General features: G+C 40.1%; 2 protein-coding genes across 17 annotated transcripts in view; both read right to left on the bottom strand.

Annotated features, from left to right (window-relative positions):
• SETD5 (SET domain containing 5) overlaps positions 1-10,618 on the bottom strand; it is an 84,311-nt gene extending 73,693 nt beyond the window's left edge. For 12 of the 16 annotated variants that reach the window (XM_045063256.1, XM_045063254.1, XM_045063262.1 and 9 more), the window contains exon 1: positions 10,263-10,618. The gene's annotated coding sequence lies outside the window, so the exon portion shown is untranslated. The remainder of the gene's footprint in view (positions 1-10,262) is intronic. The other 4 variants (XM_045063264.1, XM_045063266.1, XM_045063268.1 and 1 more) reach the window with 1 other exon arrangement.
• A 10,207-nt stretch (positions 10,619-20,825) lies between these two features.
• Positions 20,826-25,582, bottom strand: part of THUMPD3 (THUMP domain containing 3) — a 29,125-nt gene continuing 24,368 nt past the window's right edge. Inside the window, exons 7-10 of the mRNA XM_004738439.3 lie at positions 24,914-25,029; positions 21,892-22,002; positions 21,287-21,410; positions 20,826-21,091 (exon numbers count right to left, since the gene is read on the bottom strand). Coding sequence (XP_004738496.2) covers positions 20,942-21,091; positions 21,287-21,410; positions 21,892-22,002; positions 24,914-25,029 — 501 coding nt within the window. The 3' untranslated portion in view covers positions 20,826-20,941. The remainder of the gene's footprint in view (positions 21,092-21,286; positions 21,411-21,891; positions 22,003-24,913; positions 25,030-25,582) is intronic.

Raw genomic sequence — 25,582 nt, 5'->3', positions numbered from 1 at the left:
TTCCCAGCTCGGCAGAGAGCCTGATGTGGGGCTCGATCCCAGGACCCTGAGATCATGACCCGAGCTGAAGACAGAGGCTTTAACCCACTGAGCCACCCAGGCGCCCCTTGGGGGGGATTTTTAAAAATATTTTATTTATTAATTTGAGAAGAAGAGAGAGATAATGAAAGAGAGAGAACATGAGAGGAGAGAGGTCACGGGGAGCAGCAGACTTCCTGCTGAGCAGGGAGCCCGATGTGGGACAATCCCAGGACTCCAGGATCATGCTTAGCCAAAGGCAGTCGCTTAACCAACTGAGCCACCCAGGCGACCCTGGGGGGATTTTTAGTAAACATCTGGTTTTAGTATTGCTTATATAATGAGCCACTAATAAAGTAACTACCCATTTAATCTGTGAGTATTTTATGCCACTTCATAGGTTTTCAAATATTGGGTCAACTTTTTCCAATTAAAAAGTAGCCTAAATGTGAATATATGTAATAATACACGTCAATTTCAGCCTCATCCTAAAATGTGCACCGATACCATGTCAACCTACCCTTATTTTGTTCTACTACTACTATTTTGTTTGACATTGAAATCCTAACTGCCATAAATAAAACTAAACATGTCTAGCAAGAACAGAAATAATTAAAAAGAGACTTCAAAAATTTGGACTTGCTTCTACATTTTCCTCAGACCTTCCTATTATTTATTGGTCATTCTACTTAATATTTTTCAGGCTATGCACACAGAGACATTTAATTTGTGTGGCCACAGTAATTTGCACCACAGAAATTGAGAAAATAAAAATGTATGCATTCATACAACAATCTAATGCAATTACATTTGGCATGCAATCAATCATACGGCCCTAAAAGCCCTTTTTTCTTTGTTCTATTTTAGGAGGTTAAAATCTTTTGTCTTTAGAACTAAAGTTTAAAAAAGTGCCCTTTAGAGTCTAACCCAAACTTTATCATAATAAACATTTTTTTTTTTAAAGTAACGATATCCTAACTGTATCTCTTCCCCTTCTGTCTGGTTACTCTTATAAAACAAGTCAACTCTCAACAGCCTGCATTAATAAAGGAAAATGTAACATAAATGCATATGCAGTCTAACTGCCAACAGGTCCTTCCGCTTAAATAAAACCCTCCTTGGATACTGCGAATGCCCTAACAGTTGCTTATTAACTAGAGATCATCCTCCTTCATAGAGATGTGAGAGTACAAATTGTATGTGTTGTGGCATGCACTGAGGCTGGCAGAAAGAAACAGAATTTTCCAACATAGGCCAAAGATTTTAACAGGGCCAGAATAAAAAACCATGGAGACCAGAGGGGGAGGGGGAAAAGGACTACAACAACCTCATACAAAATGACAAACAATGGGTGCAAATATCAAACAATGAGATCCATATGGACATATGTTAAAATTAACATGTTAACAATACAAAATATGCTAACATGATACTAGAACATCCTAACCAGATCATAATTTCTAAAGAGTTATGAAATAATCCCTTACTATTACTCAGCAGTACACACAATTTATTAGATTACTGGGTTTTATTTGACTCTTCATAATTCAGGAGTGGGGAAAATCTCAGCATCAGAAGACAAAAATGATAAAAATAAATTTTGTTTGGGGTGGTGATATAGGAAAGAGAAGGCTTGAAGAAAAATAAATTATGCAGCTTGAAGAAAGAACTGAGGGATGAAAAATTTGTATGCAAACAATTTCACCTCCACTAAGGTAAAGGGATAAACATATATAAAGTTTTAACTTTTAACCTTATTTTAGTCATAGGTCTATGTTACACAAATAAGTAATTCCCAATAAAACTGCAAACATTATCCATATAAGAGATTTCTCCCTTTCTTCAAGTTAATGAAGTGGCATCTGGTGGTAATAATGACTGTGTGAATAGCCAATGAAATTAAATATGCTTAAAAACATTTTTTTTCCCTGTAAGGCTAAGAATCTGAAATGGTTTATTAAGAAACAAAGTGGAAGATATTGAAGTTATAAAATCTCTTTCACTACTGACTTTTAAGAAAAAATTAACTTTGTACATAAATACATATAAACAAAGCCACAACCTAACCATAATAAAAAATCCTATGAGTCCATCCAATTTTCCCCCTTTGTCCTAGTTCCTTTTTTGCTGGGGAGAGCCGTTGTGAGATAATAATAGCAGGAAATAAGGTGGAGCAGCTGCACAGGCAAGATGAGGTACAATGCTGTGTTTCACCTCCATTCTCGTCTACTGCTGGAGATCTCACTGAAAATCAGATTAGCTGTTCGGGGAACCAAAGCAGTTATCAAAACCTCTGGGATCAAAATTTGCCCCTCTCACCACTCCCCAAACTTTTTAGAGCCTCTGGCAAGATTCAGGTAATAGCAGCTCAAGGACTCAAGATGAAGAGATTTCTAGTTATTTGGGAAGAGGGGTTTATGTGTACATGCATATGTGTGTGAAAAGATGTTTACTCTAATGCTAGCAATGAGGTTCATGTAGAGAAAACGACCTGGAATGGAGGTCAGGTTTTGAGCTAGATGGCTTCTATTTTCATCCCACAAATCTATGGAAATAATCCACATGAGCAAATTATAAAGAGAAGAAATGACTACCCTAAATTTTTATGGTAATATAAAATATAGTTCATTAAACTTCATGTTGTTGCTATTTCACTAATAAAAAAACCTTCTAACTAATGGCAATTGAAATTAGTCACTCAGATTTTCCTTTTCAGGTCAAAACATTGTATCATTACTGCAAAAGCTATTACATACTAAAATATGATGTTGGGAGCCTGGGTGGCTCAGTGGGTTGTCTGCCTTCAGCTCAGGTCATGATTCCAGGGTCCTGGGAACAAGTCCCACCTTAGGCTCCCTGCTCAGCAAAGAGCCTGCTTCTCTCTCTCTCTCCCTCTGCTGCTCTCCCTGCTTGTGCTCTCTCTCTGTGTAAAATAAATAAATAAAGTCTTTAAAAAAAAAGGTTAAGTGGGTAATACACATCTTTCTTTTACAGAGGGAAATGACACAAAGCTTGATCAGGTTTGCTTAATATTAGAATGTGCGTTAAAGGGGCACGTGAGTGGCTCAATGGGCTAAGCCTCTGCCTTCAGCTCAGCTCATGATGTCAGGGCTCAGCAGAGAGCCTAGCCTGGTTCCCACTCTCTCCCTGCCTGCCTCTCTGCCTACTTGTGATTTCTCTGTCAAATAAATAAAATCTTAAAAAAAAAAAAGTGCATTAAAGACCATTTTTTTCTGTTAATCTAAAACATCCCTTCTTTGCTAACAGTCACAAGGTCCAAAACCATGAGCAAAAGTTACCAGTTCACTTTACCTTTGCCTGCACAGTTTGGATAGAAGGCAAAGCTTTAAGGCTAGTTTAATAACACTGCAACACAGGTGGTACCTCAATGCAAGTAACAGATGTACACTCTTGGAAAACAGTTCAAACCAATTATTTCCAAAATCTAAATTCTCTTAAAATATATTAAGCATTTTAAAAAACCTTAGCATACAGTCCTTTATAAAAGAGGAATCTTTTTTAGTTCCAATAACTGCTAATCTAATTTATATGTGAATGCAATTCTTTTATCCGTATTGTTTTTGAAGGAACTGGCATACATGTACTGTTTGACATTTATTTTAAAAGTAACTAAAAATAGGGGCATCTGGCTGGATCAGTGGAGCATGCACTCCTGATCACAGGGTTGTGGATTCATTCGAGCCCCAGGGTTGGTGTAAAGATTTCTTAAAATCTTAAAAAATACATACATAAATAAAACTAACTAAAAATACTGTTTGGAACACAAGTTTAACATTTTAATAAAAACTTCAAAAAGAGGGGCGCCTGGGTGGCACAGTCATTAAGCACCTGCCTTTGGCTTAAGTCATGATCCCAGGTCCTGGGATCCAGCCCTGCATTGGGCTCCATGAGCAGCAGACAGGATGCCTGCTTCTCTCTCTCCCACTTCCCCTGCTTGCATTCCCTCTCTCGCTGTGTCTCTGTCAAATAAATAAATAAATAAAATCTTAAAAACAAAACAGAACTTCAAAAAGGGCCCAAGCTTTGAAATATTTCATTGTGATTTTGCTTAAGAGCCAGGTAACTGCCAAATCTCTTCCAACTCCATGATTCATATTATTCTAACAAGCTAGATGCAACCACCCCACTTTCTGCTTGGGAGCTGAGTATAAATGTACTAAACTAGGTTGTGCCTAACCTAAAAAGGGGAGAGGGCACCTTGGGAGTAATTTCCAAGGAGTATTAGGTTCTCCAAGAAGTAGGGATGAGACAAATAAGGAGCCTTTCTTCAGTAAGCATTTTCTACGATGGCAATCCAACACTCATATCCTGTAGGGTGCTCTCCATATTACTGGTCTAAAACTGGAGCTAACAGGGGCACCTGGTTGGCTTGTAGGTAGAGCATGTAACTCTTGATCACGAGGTTATGAGTTCAAGCCCCACACTGGGTGTAGAGATTACTTAAACAAATAAAATCTTAAAAAATAAAATAAAATTGGAGCTAACAATATGCAACTACTTCACAAAGTGAAACAAATTATTCTACCTATTCTGGTCTAATCCCAATCTAAATAAAGACTATATATATATATATATATATATATATATATATATATATAGAAACATGAAAGTTTTATGCAGGTAAAATATTCATTTTCATTTCTTAACGAGAATTCAGCTGTCAGATGCTCTAGAACTGGTTTCCTCAGGAGGTGGCTTATATTTAGGAGGGTGGAGTGCATGGGATTTGTTTTCTTTTAACCAATAAAAAGCTTTAGTTTTTTATGGGTCCCTACCCGATATTCAGAGACATACTAAATTTGGGGTTAAGACTATATAGTTGGCACAAATTCAATGCTGGAGTGAGAACTATAAATGATTTCTTTAATTGTATGCCAAACTGAATAATCTCCCAGGGAAAAGAACCTCCTCCTCCTGCCTTTCCTACCTCTTGCCCTTCCCCCACCAACACTGCCTCCCCGCTGTGTAAAGAGCCCTTTGTCCTGCCCCGCACTTATCTAGCTGTTTGGCCATATTGACAGGCCAACTAAAAGCATAATAAGGGAGTCAGTCTGACATAAGCAGCTGGCAATTTGAAACAAAAATCTTCCTTTTCTACTCAGACCAAATCCTGCTGCAGAAGTCTCAGGCTCCTCCCATGCTTCCATCTATTTTTCAAGCAGAGCAGCAAGGAATTCGGCATTTTCCCTTGATTAGGTAGCACATCAAAAACTTGAATCCCCAGACAGAAACAAATTCTTACAAATTCTTATATTCACTACTTATTTTATGATTTATAACATAGGCCAAAGCGTATCCCCAGCTCTGGGTGTATATACATAACCAACATAGCTTAGGAAATGATTCTCACTACTTCAATTTGCCATCTAAACTCTGAAAATTCTCAGACTACAAGGAAGACAGCAAAGCACAGAAGAGAAAGCCATCAGACCAAACCAACACTCATATACATAAAGCAAAACTCGCTAATATTCTTAGTGTTTTAACAATACGACTATACTATTCCAATATGCAAAAAATTCCTTTTCCTTGCCTTTATATCAAAGATACTTAACATGACCCTTACATCTCTCCTTGAGGTATTCAGCAAACAAAATCAATATGATGGAAAAACTGAGTAAGACAGGATGGGATTACAAATCCTTTGCTCAGTGAAGGCTCCTATAAAGTAGGCTGAGGTTTAGCTTCATTGTTTCTTTATTATCTCTCATGGTTTCCTTCATAAAGTGTTAAGAGCTTTTTCTAAAGTGATGCTTTCTAAAGGTTCCTCCCCCCCATTACTGGATATCAATTTAGAAATGAATATACAATAGGACACTTTTCATAAGATTCTAAATGATTTAACAAAATACATATTGATAAATGAAAGAAATGGTATTCTATCTTTCATGAATTTCTCTGAATCTTTACCACAAGAGTGATCAATTGCTACAGCAAGTTAGAGGTTAAAAGTACCATTTCATCACATATTTTGGATTTTTGGCAGTAAGGAACAGTACCAATCCTTGTCTATTACAGACGCATTATATTTATTTTCTAAGGACTGCCTCAGAAAGGATTTTTTCCCAAGTAGGTTCCACACCTAGCACAGAGCCCAATACAGGGCTTGAATTCACTGACCTGAGCAGATCCAGACCTGAGGTGATATCAAACAGGAAGCTTAACTAACTGAGCCACCCAAGCACCCCTGAGGGTGTTTTAAATCAAATTTCAAATAACTACCAGTTGTATTACTAAATATACATTATCTTATATATTTTACAGAGTTCAAAGTTAAGTTCTGTCTTAAAGAAATATCCCTATCAATAAGTTTTAGTTTTCAATACCTGGAAGTTTATTTATAAATAAAATTCACCACTTCTAAGCCTTTTAGTTTCAGATTGAGCTGACAAATCACCAGAGCTGAACCAGAAATTAGAAGAAAATTTTATTCTAGATCACAATCAAATTTTCAATAATAAGATGTATCCAATGATTGTTAACTGTGGCCTTATCTTTCATTAAGTTATCTCAACACGAAGAGGATAAGGTAAGAGTGGTTGTCTGTACATCTCCATTTTGCAATATATTACTTCCCTATCCAAAAGCAAAAAATGAGATGTCAACCCTCCACTAGAAAGGCCAGAATAAGTTCAGAAAGTATGTAAGTTCCTATACACAAAACAGTATCAGAATATATAAAAATTTTCAAGCATACTGTTAAATAAATCCTATGAAAAGGGCCTCTATGATCTTTCAGAAAATGATTACATCAAGATCACAAAGGGTTCCAAACAACAGAAAATACAAGTGAAAAAGCAATTATTTTATAAGGTAACTTTCATGTTATGTAGTAATTTAAAACTAAAAGACATTTACATTTATATCTAAGCTATGCTAAACAGCCATTATGAGTGAAACCATCTTTATTTGATATGACATCTTTTATGTAATACTAATAAGAGACCCACGTAAAATATTTTTCATTAAAGGTTCTATTTCATTAGTCTGGTTTGTATCACGGAGAGACAATGCAAGCCACATTTGTGAATGACAAAACTCATTTTTATTCTTTTTGGTTCCCTGCCACAAATGCCAGAGTCAGATTACACATTATAGATGATTGTGGGATTTAAGTACATTTACACAAAACTGAAAATATCAAAATTCTGGGGGGAAAAAGTAGGATACAAGAGTTTTGGAGGGGTGGGGGGACGAAAACACATTGACATCTGTTAGATACTATGTAAGTGGTGGTATATTTGGGTGGTGGTTTTCCTTCAAGTATTTCCATACTCTGTTGTGCCTAATCAAAGATCTGCCTAATGTGCAAGAGCTGAGGGGGAAGGGGAGAGATCATATAAGGGGTTCAGATGCTATCTTTTCAAGTATCCTGTACTCCAGACTTACTCGATTTCTGAGTATTCCTTCTGGCCCGTCCTTTATTCAAATGGATCATGGACAAACATACATCCTTGTGATCTTACAAGACTACATCTGACACATATATAGTGAAATCAATTTTATAGGTCAAATGCCAAAAGAATAATCTAGTCGAGAGAAGTCTATACTAATACAGAAATTAAGAATATACTTCTGAGATTAATATTTAGAAATCATTCCAAAAGAGCCGTTCTTTTTAGAGTTTACAATTCCAAATGTAGTAATATGATTAGCAAAACATCTATTCCATAAGGTAGATGTGGCCTAACAACTTGAGAGAAGGAAGGAGGCACACAGACAACAAAATATCAAAATTAATTCAATAATTAAAGTGATGGAGGAAACATGTCAGCTGCAGAAAAAAGAACTGGGTTTTCCCATTCTGGTGCTCTGGAAGATCCTTAAATTCTTATTACTTTGGTTTTAAATGGATTGAAAAATTAAAACTCTAATGGAACTTTTAGACCTATCCAAGCACAAATCCTCAGGCAGAAAGTGAAAATCTGCCAAAAAAACAAAAACAAAAACAAAACAAGAAGAGTCTTTAACTATGATGCATTTTCCAGATGCTAATATCCATAAATGGGTAGAAGGTTACGAATTGCTAACCCTGATCTCCCCACCAATAAAATGCAAAACCAGCTCAGCAGTCAAAATTCCCAGGAAAGCAACGTTTCTTCTTGGTCCTGAAGCAGCCATCGCCTAAGTGCAGCTCCCTGCAGCCAACAGCATTAATGGACGCTGCACTGCTGTCCTTCCCTGGAGACAGCAGCCAGCACTACTCAAGCTTCTCACGTAGCAACCAGAGCTCCAGAGCCAGCAGCTGCTGCTGCCTTGTATACTCACCCCTGTGATCCAACCCAAAGGAACAACCTTCTCCTTACCCCACCCCCACTCCTTACACACTCTTTTTTTTCTTTTTTCTGGACCAGTGCTCTATGCCAGAAAGGCCGGAATTATGTTTAAGAACCAAACAATCCTAAGGTCAACCTTTTAGTTTTAAACCAAAACCTTTTACCAAAAAAAAATCAAAATTCACCAAATAAATTCCAAATATCCATTTTTAAATTAAGCCAGCAACGAAGAAGTGAAGATTAAGTTTTCATCTTTAAAAGGCCAATTTCCCAAACACTCTCTTTATAGTCAAATTTAAATTTGCAGCTAGAGACAGAGCCCTGTGTCTTATCAAAGGACATAATCCATTTTTCTAAACATGATAGTATGAGTGAACCTTGAAGACTCTAATCCCATAACGGGCCAGAATTTGGGGCAACATTAGAAAACTAATGATCCTCCTGAGAAAACTGGAAGAAATCCAGTAAATCCTGTGTCCTCCAAGAGGCCCAGAAACCTCTGATTATGTGAATAGTCTTGTTTCAGTCCTTGCTCATATCCACATTTCACACATCTAAAATTACCACTTACAACTTTTCTCTCAGAGTGACCTAAAACCATTAATGACATAAAATTAACCATCAAGAAATTTTCTCGCAATTCACAAACATTCTCCTGAAAATCTCTAAACACTCAACTCAGCTGGATCCTCCCCAATCAAAAGTACAGCTATGCAACATCTGCTCAACAACAAAAAATGTAAATATGACCTTGATCACAAATATGTCATTTAAAAGCAAGTTGTTCAGTCAAGTTATAAAGGAAATTCCCAGAGAACCTGAGGACTCTTCAGTACTATGACCACGGAGAAAATTGGAGAAATGTACTAAAGTACAGACAAAGCCCAATGGAACCCTGAGCTCTGGGTAAGAAATGAGTTACTGGTGAACACATTGCACAAGTAACATGAGAAAGCAGAAAATGCAGGTCATACACGCACCCCTGACCCAGACCAGCAGAGCTGGCTGCAGCATCAGTATCCTAGGGAAAGACCAGTTACTGCTTCTAAGTCAGACAAGCAAAGGCGCTCTATAGAATAAATTAGCATAGAAGGGGCTTTCCCAACAGTTCAACTTTCCCTCTCGTGCGATTCACCTACTTAAAAAACCAGGGCTTTTTCTTACCACCATTCACCTTACATCCCTGGCTTCCATGCAAAGGGAAAGGGAATTCATAAAGCGTAAATTTTTCTGCTTTTAAGGACGTTCTCAAATGATCGCTCTCCACGCCCAAGGCAGGAAAAACGACACAAACTGGCTCAACTCCAGGCTCGAACCCTACAAATTCAATGAGGCTATCTCAGATACGGGGGCATACGCCACTGTATGCCCAAGAATGTGAAGTGGGGGTGGCGAAGGTAACGTCTTTAATGTGGGAAAAGAAGCAATCATCTGAGATGGGGACCCAAGAACGATACTGAAGGCGTCCAGGAACATTATGGAGGGGGGGATAGAGGCCTCCCCCAGATCAGAGTTGTCACAAGGCCGCGCGAAAGGGGGTTGGGGTGGGGGTTAGGGGAGAGGGGAAAAAAAGTATGCCTGTGCGTTTTTAGAGAAGGGCAGGGAGAGGCCTATCCTCAAGTAAAAGGTAAACGTGGAGTAGGCAGTTCCCAGGAAAAGGGGTGAAGAGGCGTGGGGGAGGGGAAGCGTCCTGACCCAGGAAAGACATGAAAAGGGGAGTGGGGTCGACTAGATTACGAAGGGGGCCTCTCTCCCTGGGAAATAGGGGTGCAATGGTGTGTGGGGGGCAGCGAGGGGGATGAGAAGGGGCAGCATCCTCCTGTAAAAAGCCTGGAGAGGGCCAGGCCCACGTCCCGAAGAGCGAGCGCGGGGAGACGGAGGAGGTGACCCTTCCTCCCCCAGGGCCCAGTCGTGAGAATAGGTCTCTCTTTTCTGTCGGACCCTTACCTTGTCCCAGGCGCTGCCGGGGCCTGGGCCCGGGCTGCGGCGCACAGCACTCCCGGGAGGCAGCAGGACTCGAGTTAGGCCCAACGCGGCGCCACGGCGTTTCCTGGCCGGGAATGGCCCGTGCCCGTGAAGTGGGGGTGGGGGGCAGAAAGGCGGAGCGAGCCAAAGGCGGGGAGGGGGAAGGGCCAGGGAAGGAAGGGGGGCCGGCACTACAGTGTTGGCGGACTGGCGGGACTGGGGCTGCGTGAGTCTCTCAGCGCAGGCGGGCGGCGGCCGCCCCTCCCCCGGCGGCGGCGGCGGCGGCGGCGGCAGCTCACTCAGCCCGCTGCCCGAGCGGAAACGCCACTGACCGCACGGGGATTCCCACCGCCGGCGCCAGGGGCACCCGGGACACGCCCCCTCCCGCCGCGCCATTGGCTTCTCCGCCCACCGCCCCGCACCCATTGGTCAGTTCGCCGCCAATCCGCGGAAGCCGCCGGGGCCGCCTAGAGAAGAGGCTGTGCTCAGGGGCTCCGGCTCCTCAGAGAGCCTCGGCTAGGTAGGGGAGCGGGACTTTGGTGGGAGGGGGGCCCGGTGGACCGGAGGGAGATGGGTGGTTGAGGCGGTCTGACGGAGAGAGAGGGGTCGCTTTCCCCCGCGGGCAGTAGGGAGTATAACGTTTGTTAGGCTGGAAGGGAAGGAGGTGGTCAGAAGCAGGCAGAAGTATGGCCCGCCCTGCGGCAACCGGAGGGGGAGGGAGAAGAGCGGAAAAGGCTCGAATTCAGACGGAGCCATTGCTCATGCAGGGAGGAGCGCTTCCGGCTCACCTCTTGTTACTGATTGGCCGCTTCTCCTCCCGCCGTGTGTGAAAACACAAATGGCGTGTTTTGGTTGGAGTAAAGCGCCTGTCAGTTACAGCCTCGGGAGTGCGCAGTCGCCTGGGCACGCTCGCATTGCTCCCTGGGTGGGATGGGTAGGTAGATGGGGTGGGGAGAGAGTTGGAGGAGCGGGCGCGGTCGACCTCCCGCGGGGGGTGGAGGGTCAGTGAAAGTGCCTCCGAGCGGGCGTCCTGCCACCCGCCCCTTCCTTGGAGGGAGTCGGTTTACCCGCCGCCTGCTCAGCTTCGGCATCTGATTGGTTGCTGAAGCCCGGGGAAAGGCCCCATGCCATTGGCTCGGGTCCCAAATGAGCGAAACCACTGAGCGGGTCAGCAGGGGTGGCGGGGAGGCGGTCGATGGTACGGTCCTTCCCGAGGCCCAGCGCCGCAGTGTCTGGCCCCGCGCCCCTGCGCAACGTGGCAGGAAGCGCGCGTTGAAGGCGGAGGCGGGCTGCTGGGCCGAGGCTTCTGGGTGGTGGCGACCGCGGCTCCGCCCCGGGCGTCCGCCGCTTGAAGGACGAGACGATCTGGATCTGCTCTCGGAGTCGCGGGGGTGGGGGAAAGAGCGGGGGTCGGTCTTGCTGGTTTGTGGGAGGGAGGTGCATGTTCTCCAAAAGTCGGCGCGAGCTGCAATCCTGAGGGATCTGCAGTGGAGGAGGCGGAGAGAAGGCCGCACCCTTCTCGGTAGGGGGAGGGGAGTGCCGCAATACCTTTATGGGAGTTCTCTGCTGCCTCCTGTCTCCTAAGGACCGCCCTGGGCCTAGAAGAATCCCTCCCTCCCCCGCGATCTCGTCATCGCCTCCAAGTCGAGTTGCTCCTTCTCGATTGTGGGCGGGACTTTTTTGCCCAGGCTTAACCTGGTGGCTGGGCGTTGTCCTGCAGGGATTGAGCAGGTGTAAGATTTCTCTCTTCCCACAGACTTGAGTTTGTGTCACAAAGTAATTATAATAGGGGTAGAGGAAGGAAATAGGAGTCCAAGCATTCACCTTGGGCTGATTTTAAGCAGCTAGACTGCGTGTTATTACTACTTAAGATCCATCTTGTAGTATTTTTCCTGTAGGTAAAGGGGAGGTTAAAGGCAGAGTGATTGGAGGTTTTTTTTACTCACCCCATTTGAGAATCTTGCTGACACCAACCAAGTATAGCATTTGAAATTAAATATTAATCTTAAAATTCTAGGCCCTTTCCTAGCATCCCTTTGGTTAGGGATCTTAGCAACTCGCACTCCTACTTTGAGCGCATTTTGCTTTTGTTGTACTTGCTCTTTGAATCCCCAGACATAGTAGTGGCTTTCTCCTCTCCTGTTTTTGGCAGCCCAGTGAGTCATGAAACCAGACAGATCAGTTTTTCTGCCAATTAAGGCTACCCAGTTTGAGGAGAGGCCTCACTCTTACCCAGTTATGTATTTATTCCTCCTTGAATGTTTACCTTGTTTTACACTTTATCCTTTTCCTCAGCTAGGATTCCACCCGTTGATCTCTTCACAGTCAGATGACCTTGATTACTGCCTTACTAAGAATTGGATATGAGGTTCAGCAACACCTCCGTTTTCCCTCCTTTGAATACCTCTCGATCCATGTTTTTATTTCTGTTCTCATCAATTGGTAACTGGGCTCAATTGCTGTAATGCTGATAGCTTCCAAACTGGTGTCTGCCTGTGGTATCATCTTTTTTTGTTTGTTTAAAGATTTTATTTATTTGACCCGGGTGAAGCGGGGTGGGGACAGGCTTCCTGCGGAGCAGAGAGCCCAATATGGGACTCGGTCTCAGGACCCTGAGATCATGACCTGAGCTAAAGGCAGAGGCTTAACCCACTGAGCCACCCAGGCACCCCGGTATTGTCTTTTGATCCATCAAACATGTTGCTGAGACAGTTGTCCCAACATACAGATAGGGGTGAAAATGACTGATCAAACTCCTTTACTAGCTCCTAACTACTTACAGGATGAATTCCATCAACGTGAGAGTAATATACAAGGCCCCTCAATGGGCTGACCTTGTCTTAACAGCTTTTTCATTTGCTACAATTTTTTTCATATACCTCAAACATTACCTCTCCAGTCATACTGAATTGTTGACCCAAATCATAGTGTCATTGCCCTACCTCTTTGTAGGCTGGTTCCTTCTGAGGTGGCACCCTTGGTGCTTCTTACTCCAAGACTGTTAAGACTCAAATACCATCTTCCCTATGATCTTGCCTTCTGTCTATCTTCCCAGAAGCCTGACACCCCTAAAGAAAGGTTACAAGTGCTTTTCATCTGATAGTAGGTTGAATCAGCATTTCTCAGGTTGTCATTGCTTGTTTAAATTCTCCTATTCTGAGCTGCTTGAGGTCACAGGTTCTTGTTAAGTCTTGTACCACCAAGCTCCTAGTGTATTCCCTGATAGCTAGCCAATCGTAAGTAAAATGGAAAGAGCAACATGTCAATGTCTTTTTAAGGTTTGATAGGTTATTGGTCTCTCAGTTTTGGATGTATGCTTCCTAGTGCTTTAGGTTACCAGTGTCCAATAGAATGTTCTGCATTTTTGCCAACCTGTATGGTAGCCACTAACCATGTGGCTACTCTGACTAAAGAACTGAATTTTCAACTTGATATAATTTAAATTGCCACTGTGTACATTGTAGCTGTAGCCAAAAAGTTGTGTTGTGGGTTGCTGAATACTTAATATGCATTGATAATTTTTCTCTTCATACTGAGCAGTTAGGAAACAAAACTAAACTTGTTAGTTAGGAAACAAAACTAAACAAAACTAAACTTGGCCTGTTTAGTTTAATTTTTTCCCTGCTTGTTTAACCTATTTTCTGTACTATAGTTGTACCTAGCTGAAAGCTAAGTTGAACAAGGCTAAACTTGCTTTGGCCAACAGTGTGTTAAAAAAGCAAGTGTTGACTATTTTGGATTTCAAAAAAGAATGCGTAATGAATTTTAGGAAAGTGGGATTTCATTAAACCTTGTAATGGTGACAGAAATTTAGTTAGGAATAGGACTATATCTGATATTAATGAAAGCAGCCCTGTATTTCAGTCCTACAAATTTTCATTTTTGGAGAAACTTGATCAGAGGACACCAGACCTTACATACCACATCTTGTTAGGAACCTGTCACAAAGTTTAAGTTGCATCCTGATAAAGTATAAATTGATACATCCTAACACCAAAATATTTTTATCTGCTAATACAGCATGTTGTAAATTTGTTATATTTTTAAAAGACAATTTTTTTTAAAGATTTCTCAGAATATGAGACTGTTAGGATAGGAATCTGTCAGTGCACACAGGTAGTTGGCTTGCTATTTAATGCAGATTTCCAGTCCTACAGCCAGAGATTCTGAATCCACTTTAGTTGGGTGGGAGGCACTGGAATTCTATATCATGTTCCTTATTTGCTTCTGATGTTGGGGGCCCAAGAATCATACTGCAAATACAGCCTTCAGGCTATATACCTATTTATTCTACAAAAATGATTAAAACTTCAGAGAAACTTCTAATATTCCGTGCTTTCTACTTGGTGATTTTTTTTCCTTTCAAAAAAAAAAAAAAAAATGAATGGAAAAACAAGTCAAGAGGAGAAGATTGGTAATATTTGATAGTATTGGAAACATGCAGGTCAGATTGTTTTTCTTGTAAAAGGGATGTTAAAATACTCCAAATACAGGGACGCCTGGGTGGCTCAGTTGGTTAAGCAGCTGCCTTCGGCTCAGGTCATGATCCCAGGGTCCTGGGATCGAGTCCCACATCGGGCTCCTTGCCCTCCGCAGGGAGCCTGCTTCTCCCTCTGACTCTGCCTGCCATTCTGTCTGCCTATGCTCGCTCTCGCTCACTCTCTCTCTGACAAATAAATAAATAAAATCTTTAAAAAAAAAAAAATACTCCAAATACAATTTTTGAACAAGAGTATTGCCTTTTTTGTCTGTTTTCCCACTAAATGCATTAATCAGAGACTTACTTTTGATTCCCCAGTGCCTGTACACAGAGCTGTAAATGTTGGTTTTATTAATTTATATGTGAAATTGGTTTTCAAATAATAGCTAAGTCCACAAAACACACACACAGGCTCCTTTTATGGAGAAATTTTAGGGTCATACTTAACCCTAAGTCTCTTCATTCTATTTATAAAGGAGTCTGAGGCATTCTGGTCTCTAAATGCATCTGTCCACTGTTGACCTCTTCCTTTGGTTTCCTGTATGAACCATTCCTCTTCCTGTACTTCACTTCTTTGGGCTTTACTTATTTTTTTCCCCACAAACCAGCTACCTATCTCTTTTTGAAGTAGAGCCATATTTCTTATACTTTTAGGATAAAAGCATATCAAATACTTCTACTTCCCTGAGAAAGTTGAAGGTTTTGTAAAGGCTTTTAGAGCGCGCATGCAAGGAGCAGGGAGCCAAAGGGAGATGTGGAGAGAGAATCTCTGGTAGATTCCCCCATTGAGCTCAGAGCCTGACATGGGGCTTGATCTCAGGACCCTGAGATCATGACTGAGCTGAAACCAAAGGCTAAGCATCTAACAGACTGAACCACTCTCTGCCATTGATTTTTTTTATGCAAAGAGGAAGTTTGGTACATTATGATTTGCAGCAGTTAGTCCGGAATATGATAGGAATCAGCATCATAACGGTAAGAGTACTTTGACTATTTTAGGCCAATCTTAATTCTAGAGCACTTTATTAGGTCATATGTCTGAGAATCTAGCACCTTTATTTCAAAGGTTGAGAATTCTTGATTTTGTTAGTTTATCTAGTGACATGCTACTTTATAATGGAGAACTTACTTCTCCAGAAGACTCCCCCCCCCCCCCGCATCCATCACTCCCTATTCTTAATGGAGTGGGTAAGAAACTGGATTATTAGAGAACTGTTAGTAGCTTGGAATTAAACATTTATTTTTCCAAGTCAGGGTTGAACCTGATGGATTATTCCTGTATCATGGTATATACCTTCTTGGTGATTAGAGAGACTATTTCTGCCTCTCTGATTATATCTCAGAATCATGGTCACATTTAATAATCCTGTTTTCCAGCTTTACGACTAGAGTTCATAGTCATCACTGACTTTTATCAGCTTGTCCTGGTATTAAGTCACCCTGTTTTTTAGTTTTGAGTTTTGTTTTTGTTCTTTACACATTTTCAGATCACATTTATACAGCTGGCTATTTTATCAGCTAACCAGCCCCACCTCTAGTGTATGGATTCTGGTCAGCTCACTCAACACTCAACACTCTTCATAACCTTTTTTCTTTTTACTGATCTTTTGTTAAAAATCTCTCCACAACGTCTTTTTTATAATAAATAATGACAACATAAATCTATTGTGTACTATAGGCTAAGGCTAATGCAAACAGTTGGGTTAGAAGAAATGAACTAATAGTAATCATTGAATGCCAACAGTGTATCCCATAATATGTTAAACTCATTGCTAGTGTATTTATTGTGGTCCTAATACATAAAACCCCATCTTTCAGAGCAGGAAACTAAAGAAGTTGAACAACTTTTCTGTAGACACTACAACAAATTAAGAACCACAAATTTGAACTCTGGTCAGACTTGCTTAGTCAGTATTCCTTACCAGTATATGGTACTGCCTTTCTCTAATGGAAACGCCTTTCAGGAAATTAATCTGACTGCAAGATACCAGATGAGTTCCAGGGATGGAGACATTTGAAGGTTCTTTTACAGCAGTCCAGACATGAGGTAATGTGGTTTGGTATAGAGTGATGGGGCAATCACATTGGAAAGGAAGTTAAAGGACTCAGTAACTGAATGTCAGTCACTGAGAACTGTCTCAGCACAAACTTCTGAAGGAAACCTTTCTTGATGTCCTCAGCTCTACTACATTGGATCACTCGCTTAATGTTGTCATAGCACTTCTGACAGTCATAATTTTATTAGTAATTGTGTAACTGGAGATTTTCCGTACTTTTTCAGGTTGCTTCTTGAGAGCAGGATGGTGTTTATATATAGCTGTGTGTCTGTTACTAAGTATAAGAAGGAATCAAATGGTGCAGTATATTCTTAAATTATCTAGAATTTACTTAAGCAGTACATTTAGGGTGTGAATATTTGTTTTTAGAAATTAACTTAGTTTTTAGGTTATACCTTCTATAATCCCAGCAACCCCCAATATTGTGTAATTTTTTGAAATCCTGTAGTTCTTTTTGTGCCTAAACGTAAGTATATTCTGTTGTCTTCCTGCAGTGTTTCAGATATTTCCTTAAAATACTAAAAAAGAAATTCTTAAATATAAATACACCTTTTTTTTTTTTTTTTAAGAATTTAGTAACTTTATTCTAAAATAAACCAATTTATATTTTTCTAAGGAATGGATCATTTGTGGGGCACCTGGCTGGCTAAGTTGATAGAACACATGACTCTTGATGTCAGGCTATAGGTTTGATCCCCATTAAAGAGATTGCTTCAGGGGTGCCTGGGTGGCTCAGTGGGTTAAGCCTCTGCCTTCAGCTTGGGTCATGATCTCAGGGTCCTGGGATTGAGCCCCGCATCGGGCTCTCTGCTCAGCAGGGAGCCTGTTTCCCTTCATCTCTCTCTCTGCCTACTTGTGATTTCTGTCAAATAAATAAATAAAATTAAAAAAAGATTGCTTCTAAAATAAGAGAGATAAAAAAAAAAGAATGGGTCATTGGCCTTAAAAAATTATGACTACTTGGTCAACTTAGAGCCACCATCTGTGTCTAAAAATGCTAAAAAGATTAAGCCAATATACAGCAGACTTCTCTCACAGAATCCACTCCAAAGAAAAGAAAAAGCTATTCTAGTATCTTAAAGGGAAAGTTATTATATGACATTGCTGGAGAGATAATACACAGTTGGGGCACCTGTGTGGCTCAGTTGTGCATCTGACTCTTGATTTTTGGCTCCAGTCATGATCTCAGGATACTGAGATCCAGCCTTGCCATCACACTCCCTGCTCAATGGGGAGTCTGCTTGCAATTCTCATCTCTCCCCCTCTGGCCCTCCCCACTCATGCCGACTCTTTCAAATAAATGTCTTACCAAAAATTACACAATAACAAAAAATTTTACAAAAAGCTATATACAGAGTGGACATTGCTGATTGTCTACTGGATGAAAAGTAAAAGGCAGTGTCATTTTTTAAAATAATACATTGTCATATTAAACATTTGTGTATAGACATGAAGTCTGCATTAATATCTGGTTTGTTAGAAGTATGTTTAAACCTTACAAATGGATGAATCTACAAAAATGGCTGGGCTCATTTTCCATGTATTTGTCCCGCATCAGCTAGTCAAAGACAGTTCTGTCAAAGCTTGGCAAACACATGCCTGGAAACAGTTAAAGCATTGAGTAGGTTTTTACTATATTATTTATTTTTAATTTATTTTTTAAAAGTAATCCCTACACCTACTGTGGGGCTCAAACTCACAAACATAAGATTAAGAGTCACATGCTCTACCAACTGATCCAGCCAGCCACCCACCCCCTTGAGAAACTTCTTAAAATCCTCTGTTCTACACTGATATTTTCACTAATTTTGAAAAAGCAAAAGTTGGTAAAACTGCTGGCATCTTGGCATTACTCAAGACAGTGGCACCAAAGTGTAGTAGTCATTCTTGACTGCCATGCATTTGCAGGGTAAGGGGAGGAGTGGTGTCTGTTCCACTTAAGAATGTCCTTGTGATGGGGCGCCTGGGTGGCTCAGTGGGTTAAAGCCTCTTCCTTCAGCTCAGGTCATGATCCCAGGGTCCTGGGATCGAGCCCTGCATTGGGCTCTCTGCTCTGCAGGGAGCCTGCTTCCTCCCCGCCCCCTCTCTCTCTGTCAAATAAATAAAAATCTTTAAAAAAAAAACTAAGCCAACATACAAAAATACTATTTCATTCAGCAAATATTAAATGCCCACTTAAGCAAGTACTCTGCCAGGCACTTGGTAGGTAAACAGTGGTGAAAACAGACATAGTCCTTTTACTTTCCATTTCTGCCGATTACTGACCTAATAGTTAAAGGTTGAAATGATTTATAAAGAGGTGAAAGATGGGGTGCCTGGGTGGCTCAGTTGGTTTAACATCTGCCTTCAGCTCAGGCCATGATCCCAGGGTCTTGGGATTGAGCCCCATGTCAGGCTCCCCACTTTGCCTCTTCCTTCTGCCATTCTCTCAAATAAAAAATCTTAAAAAAAAAAAAATTAAAAGAGGTGAAAGATTGTTTCATGATGAACCCAAAAGAGGGCAGCTATGCTTTCTGATGGTAAAAACTCCCGTCTAGGATATGAAACCCTTAATAAGTATCTTCTAATTCATGCTAAAGTGTGGGGTAATAGTAGATGCAGAGAGAAACCAGACTAGGGCTGTTGGCTATGCTGTTTATGTGAATTCTTCTTTCAAAGGAAAGGTGTCCTTGTATTCTAAATGTAAGATGCCTAAAACTTCCAAATAAACTGAATACTGTAAAGAATTCCACATGTACCTCAAGTACTCTTTGTCCCAGGGATGCATCATTTTCGTAAGGACTTAATGTTCATTTCATTTTCCAGTCAGGATTTTATCCATCTGGAGAAACAGCTAAGTATGAATACAGATCCAAGAGAAAACAGAAGAATTCTGGGGCGCCTGGGTGACTCAGTGGGTTAAAGCCTCTGCCTTCGGCTCAGGTCATGATCCCAGGGTCCTGGGATAGAGCCCCCCACTGGGCTCTCTGCTCAGCAGGAGCCTGCTTCTTCCCCTCTCTGCCTGCTTCTCTGCTTACTTGTGATCTCTGTCAAATGAATAAATAAAATCTTTAAAAAAAAAAATAGAAGAATTCTCATGAAGTTTTTTTTTTTTTTAAAGATTTTATTTATTTATTTGACAGAGAGAAATCACAAGTAGGCAGAGAGGCAGGCAGAGAGAGAGAGGAGGAAGCAGGCTCCCCGCTGAGCAGAGAGCCCGATGCGGGACTCGATCCCAGGACCCTGAGATCATGACCTGAGCCGAAGGCAGCGGCTTAACCCACTGAGCCACCCAGGCGCCCCTGAAGTTTTTTTTCTTAAAGACTTTGAGAGGATCTGCAATTCCTTTGATCAATCCTAGTCCTCTATTTTAGTTTTATACATTAATTTTAATAACATGCATATTTTAATTTTTAAGGCAGATGGTAAACTTTCCAGTTGGTCTTGTGAGACTTCATCTTGTCATGGGGCAAACACTATCACAAAATGCAGTGCTTCATTTTATTAAGGGTGAGGTAAAGCCAACTTGAGAAACTGAAGAGCAAAGCTGAATGCAATATGGCCCAAAAAGGTTTTTTTTTTTTTTTTTTTTAAATATTTTATTTATTTATTTGACAGAGAGAGATCACCAGTAGGCAGAGAGAGAGAGGCGGGGAAAGCAGGCTCCCTGCCGAGCAGAGAGTCTGATGCAGGGCTTGATCCCAGGACTCTGGGATCATGACCTAAGCCAAAGGCAGAGGCTTTAACCCACTGAGCCGCCCAGGCGCCCCTGGCCCAAAAAGTTTTGATAATGTTTTCCTTTCCTTCACTGTAGCTTTCTACCTGCTACAGTGGAAATAGGAACTGCTATGAAGCCTGAAAACATACTCAAAACCTAAATCCCAAAGCATTTTAGTAGGCTTAGGATCTTGAAAACATTTTAAGTAGTAATTGCCCAGCCAGTCCTTCCAAGAGAGCTCCAAAGTTCTGCTTAAGAACTTCAGTTCCATTCAGACCCTTTGCTAACATAGGTAAAGAGCCTTAGACCAGTTTAAATTGCAAACTGCAATTTTATTAACACTATTTTTCTTTCAAACCAAGTTCTTCATGCTGACATTCCCAGTGTTGGGAGGCACAAATACCATTAACCATCTTCATTCTTTGCATCACCAAGGAGTTCTTTCCCCATCTTGTTCTGAAGGATGAACAAAAGCTTGAGGTGTACGTTTCAGAAGATAAACTGCTGCATGAAGACCCCCTATGTTCACCCAGACAGTATGTACCTTCCGCCAAACATGTCCCATTCCAGATAATGCCTGCGTACACACAAAAAGGAAAAGTGATTAGCAGAAAATCTGTAGGCCAACCAGCAGCCTAGTTGGTAGTAAGAAACCATGGGGGAAAGGGAAACAAATCCTACTCAAACTAATACACCTTTTAAAAAAAAGTTTTAATAAATTAAAAGATCCTAAAGTTGCCACAGGGTGAATTTTTGGGCTAATTTACAGCACCTTGGTAAAGCATTTCTTGTCCTGAGTAAGTAGTGCAGCTCGGCCTGTCCCTGGTTTACAGACACGGCTCATCTCCCGTAGGCAAGCTGGATAAAGGTTCCAGTTTCTCTTTTTGGAGCCCATCCTATAGAAGATCAGTGAATCAAACACTTATTAGATAAACATCTAGAACTAGAAACAAAAAGTTAAAAACTCATTATAATAAAATGCTAATGCCTAAACAGATGAACTGGCTACAGAAAAATTTGTTTTGACAACTACAATAATTGTATAAGTTGTCCTCTTAAAAACTATAATAAACACATTACATAAACCAAACCAATGATGAGAAAACATTTATCCTGAGGATTAGAACCAAATTTTTCTCAACCTTTGGGTCAGGAAGTGAGTTAGCCTGTGATGGTCAGGATCAAAATGTGGTTAATTACTGAGTTCTCAGAAGAAACAAAACACGTGAATCCATCATATTATAGTTCTTAAGTGACAAAGTGCTCTTAAGTCCACTAAAAGAAATTGAAGATTTCTGATAGAATCTTAGAAGACAAGATGGGTACTAGTTTAACAAGTGAAGGTAAAACTCATTTTTTTTAAAAGCCAAGTCCCACCTTTTTCCAAATGGCATGTCTGTCACAATAATGTCCACAGAGCCAGTTCTCAATGGCAGATTGCAGATATCCCACTGAACAGCATCTATGGGCAAGCTCCAGGACACTTTGCTATAGGGACAAAGTCAATGTGCTTATTATTTTGAAGTATGAAGTCTATAAACATTTATGAAGAAACTGTTATAAAATACAAAATGCTACTAAAATGATAATATCTGTGACAACATTAACAATAAGCAAAATTTTTAAGCCAAAATGTAGGAAGTAAGCATAAGGTCATATGATAAAACTTATAATGACAAAATCTGTAATTATTATTTAAAAAATGGTTAATATTGGTTTCAAAAGATAACTGGTTTCATCTACAATTTAAGAAAACAGATCAAGGGATGAACAAGACTAACACAAAGAACTGCAAAAGATGACTGACAATAGTAATGAAGCAGTAAAATTATATAACTGAATGTTAAACATCAGTGAACACAGGAAAAAAGATTATGAGGTGACAAATCTGAAGTTTGGCAGACCTCAATAACAAGAAACATCTGCAAAATTAATAAAATAGAGATATTTGTTTTAAAATTAAACCTGTAGCACACAGACAAAAAGAAGACTGAAAAATATGATAAAAGACAATGAATACAAACGATACAAATCCTCTTCATTAAGGCAAAGCTGCTCTATAAGAAGCAAGATACAAAAGGCAAGAACACACAGGCTAAGAAAGACAAATCAGGGGCCCCTGGGTGGCTCAGTGAGTTAAAGCCTTTGCCTTCGGCTCAGGTCATGATCCCAGGGTCCAGGGATTGAGTCCTGCATTGGGCACTCTGCTCGGCATGGAGCCTGCTTCCCCTGCTCGCTCTGCCTGCCTCTCTGCTTACTTGTGATCTCTGTCTGTCAAATAAATAAAATCTTTTTTTAAAAAAAGGCAAATCAAAGACTGAGAAGAAATAAATGGTTATTGAGAGAGACTGAGGAATTTAAGAAAAAATGTACAATAAAGGCTGTTGCTCCATAAAGGGGGGGGAAAGCACAGATTATCAAAAATAAGCATATTAATCACATTTATAGGCACCAATAATTGCAACAAAATAAGTGAACATAAAATTTTAAGAGACTGATAAATAGTACAGGTAGAATAGACAAAAAAAGGTACAGTGTCTGAAAAGCAAGATAAAATATACAGAAAATAGAAATAAATGGTTTAAAAATGTTTTATCAGGTTTAAAAAAAACGTAATGTACTAAGCCCCAAGAAAATTTCAATAAATATGCAACAAAATGTACCATAAAAATTCACTGTCAATAAAGCAAATTAAAACCTTTGAACTACTTGTGTACAAAAAATTATCTAAACCATTGCTATTCAGAGTTGGGCCACAGCCCAGCAGCATGAATATCACCCATCAACTTGCTAGGAAACAAACTCCCAGGTCCCATCTGAAACCTACTGAATCTGGATCTAGTTAACAAGATCCTCAGGTGACTCACACACACATTTGAAAAGCACTGAACAACTAGATCAGTGAGACAAGTACACAACCAATGATTTAAAAAGAAACCAAAACAGGAAATTTTATCATTAAAGAAAAACACAGCATTTAACTTAAAATTTTAAATAACAAATTTAAAAAACCTCAACAGGAAATAGGAATAAAGAAACAAGCATAAAAAACAGAGCATAAAAAACAAAGAACAAACAGTATATGAAACAACTAAACAAAGCACCGGTGATTCTAATAAAAAAAAATTAGTAAAGAGAATAACCAACATATAGACATAAAATAATATGAAGGATTCCATGTGTAAGTAATAAATAGAAGTATCTGCATCAATTAGATATATATTTTTTAAAACCACTGATTTCTATTTAGATATAAACCTCACATTAAGGGTTATGGAGGCAACTGCTTCTAGGTTTGCTAAGGCCAGTCATGGGATATGTCTACTTCCCTGGGCTATGTATTCAGGATATCGAGCATCTGTACAGTTCAACAAATATAATGACCACTACCCACTCCTGCCATTTTCTAAGAAAATACAGGGTATCTTTATCTAAGGGCAATATATAAAATAAGGGCACCTAATTGTTTCACAGAAACAATTTTATGAGGCCTCTGGTAAGAAGACCAAGTGACATTTAAACCAATTCTTCCAAAGACAGATGAAACTGCAACAGTGAGAGGCTGGCATAACTTGCATCACTGAATGTAACTTGGAGTAGTGGGCCAGGGCTTAAGATACTTTAACAAAAAATTTCCCAGACCCCAGTGGACTTCCAGTGTACAGAAAGGATACAGGTGAAGGGGCTTAAAATATTTGGCTTGCAGGAGAGAGGATTTTGGAGGAGGAGGAGTTTTGGTAGCCCTTCAAAGATCTGATGTCAAGCATTGTGTGACACGGAGCTAAGATTTTTCTTTATAGATCCAAATGGGTCTAAAACAAATCTACAGAAGGTACAGAGAGGAATTCAGTTTTATGACTAGCACTCCAAGTTGTGCAAAGCTAGAACTGACAGCCTTCAGAGACAGAGCAATTAGAGATAGTGATACAGACTGGAAGACCATTGGTCAGGATGTCCTATAGGACATTTAGGTACTGTGGATGTGGCTTTCAGGTTTCCTCAACTCTTAAGACTGCTTTAGAGTGCCAAATAATAGAGGAAATTTCTACACAAATATGCAGTCATTTAAAAGACAGGAATATAAAAATCTAAAAATATTCAAAGTAGGATTTTATAAAATTAAAATGAATCAACACAGTATTTTTCCACTAAGTAAGAAAAAAGATACACAAATAAGAAAAAGGAAGACAAACACAGTTGCACTAGGTGGAGAAATTATAGTTAAAAACATGTTTTTGTAAGTTATTTTCAATAAATGGCTTTAAAATTTAATGGAGTCTCACAGTATGTTCATTTTAGTTACAATGTCACAGCGCACTGGAGGTATTAATTCATAATGTCAGTATAAAAAGTTACCATCTAAGTCTAAGAAATGCTACAAAATCTTTTAAATTTTTACCTTTCTTTAATTTGGCTCTTGGTCAATAAAGATGAGATGTTATTTGCTGCTCTATTCACAGCCAACGGATTATTATCACCAGCAATATGATAACAGTTAGACCATTCAGTAGCCCCCTAAAAGACAATAGTATATATTAAAACCAAAGTAGCAAACTGCAAACAAAACAAAACAGAACAAAAATTTTAAAACCCCCCAAAACCCAGAAATGATTAAAGGGATAATCATTTCAATTGATTGCCAATAAGAGAGACAATCCAATCTAATAATCCAACGCTTTTCTAAAGTGGTAGAATGCTGCATGTTGTGAACTTTGCTATTCCCCTTGCTTGAAAAGCCCTCCTGTTCTTCACTTGCTGAATTCCTATGCATCTTTCAAGACCAAGCTCAAATGTCACACTCTCACATCAACCCCAACTCTCCAAGCTGTCTCTCGTTTGCCTCCCCAACCCAAAGCACTTTGTACATACTGTCACTGCACTTGTTTTTTTAATTATTTCTATACCTGTCTGCCTTTCAAGGAATCTCTCTAAGGACAAGTCTGATATTTTATTCACTCCCTCAGGCAGCAGTGTCTGGCACATAGTAAGCATTACAAACCTGAAATACAACCATGGTTTAAAAAGCTAACAAAATTAAAGTCACCAACCTATATCCTTTTGTCATTAC

Source organism: Mustela putorius, unplaced genomic scaffold, assembly GCF_011764305.1.
Source record: "Mustela putorius furo isolate JIRA1106 unplaced genomic scaffold, ASM1176430v1.1 tig00003850_pilon_pilon_pilon, whole genome shotgun sequence".
Taxonomy (NCBI): Eukaryota; Metazoa; Chordata; class Mammalia; order Carnivora; family Mustelidae; genus Mustela; species Mustela putorius.
Note: the sequence above shows the minus strand (reverse complement) of the source record. Positions and strands in the feature narration are given on the sequence as shown.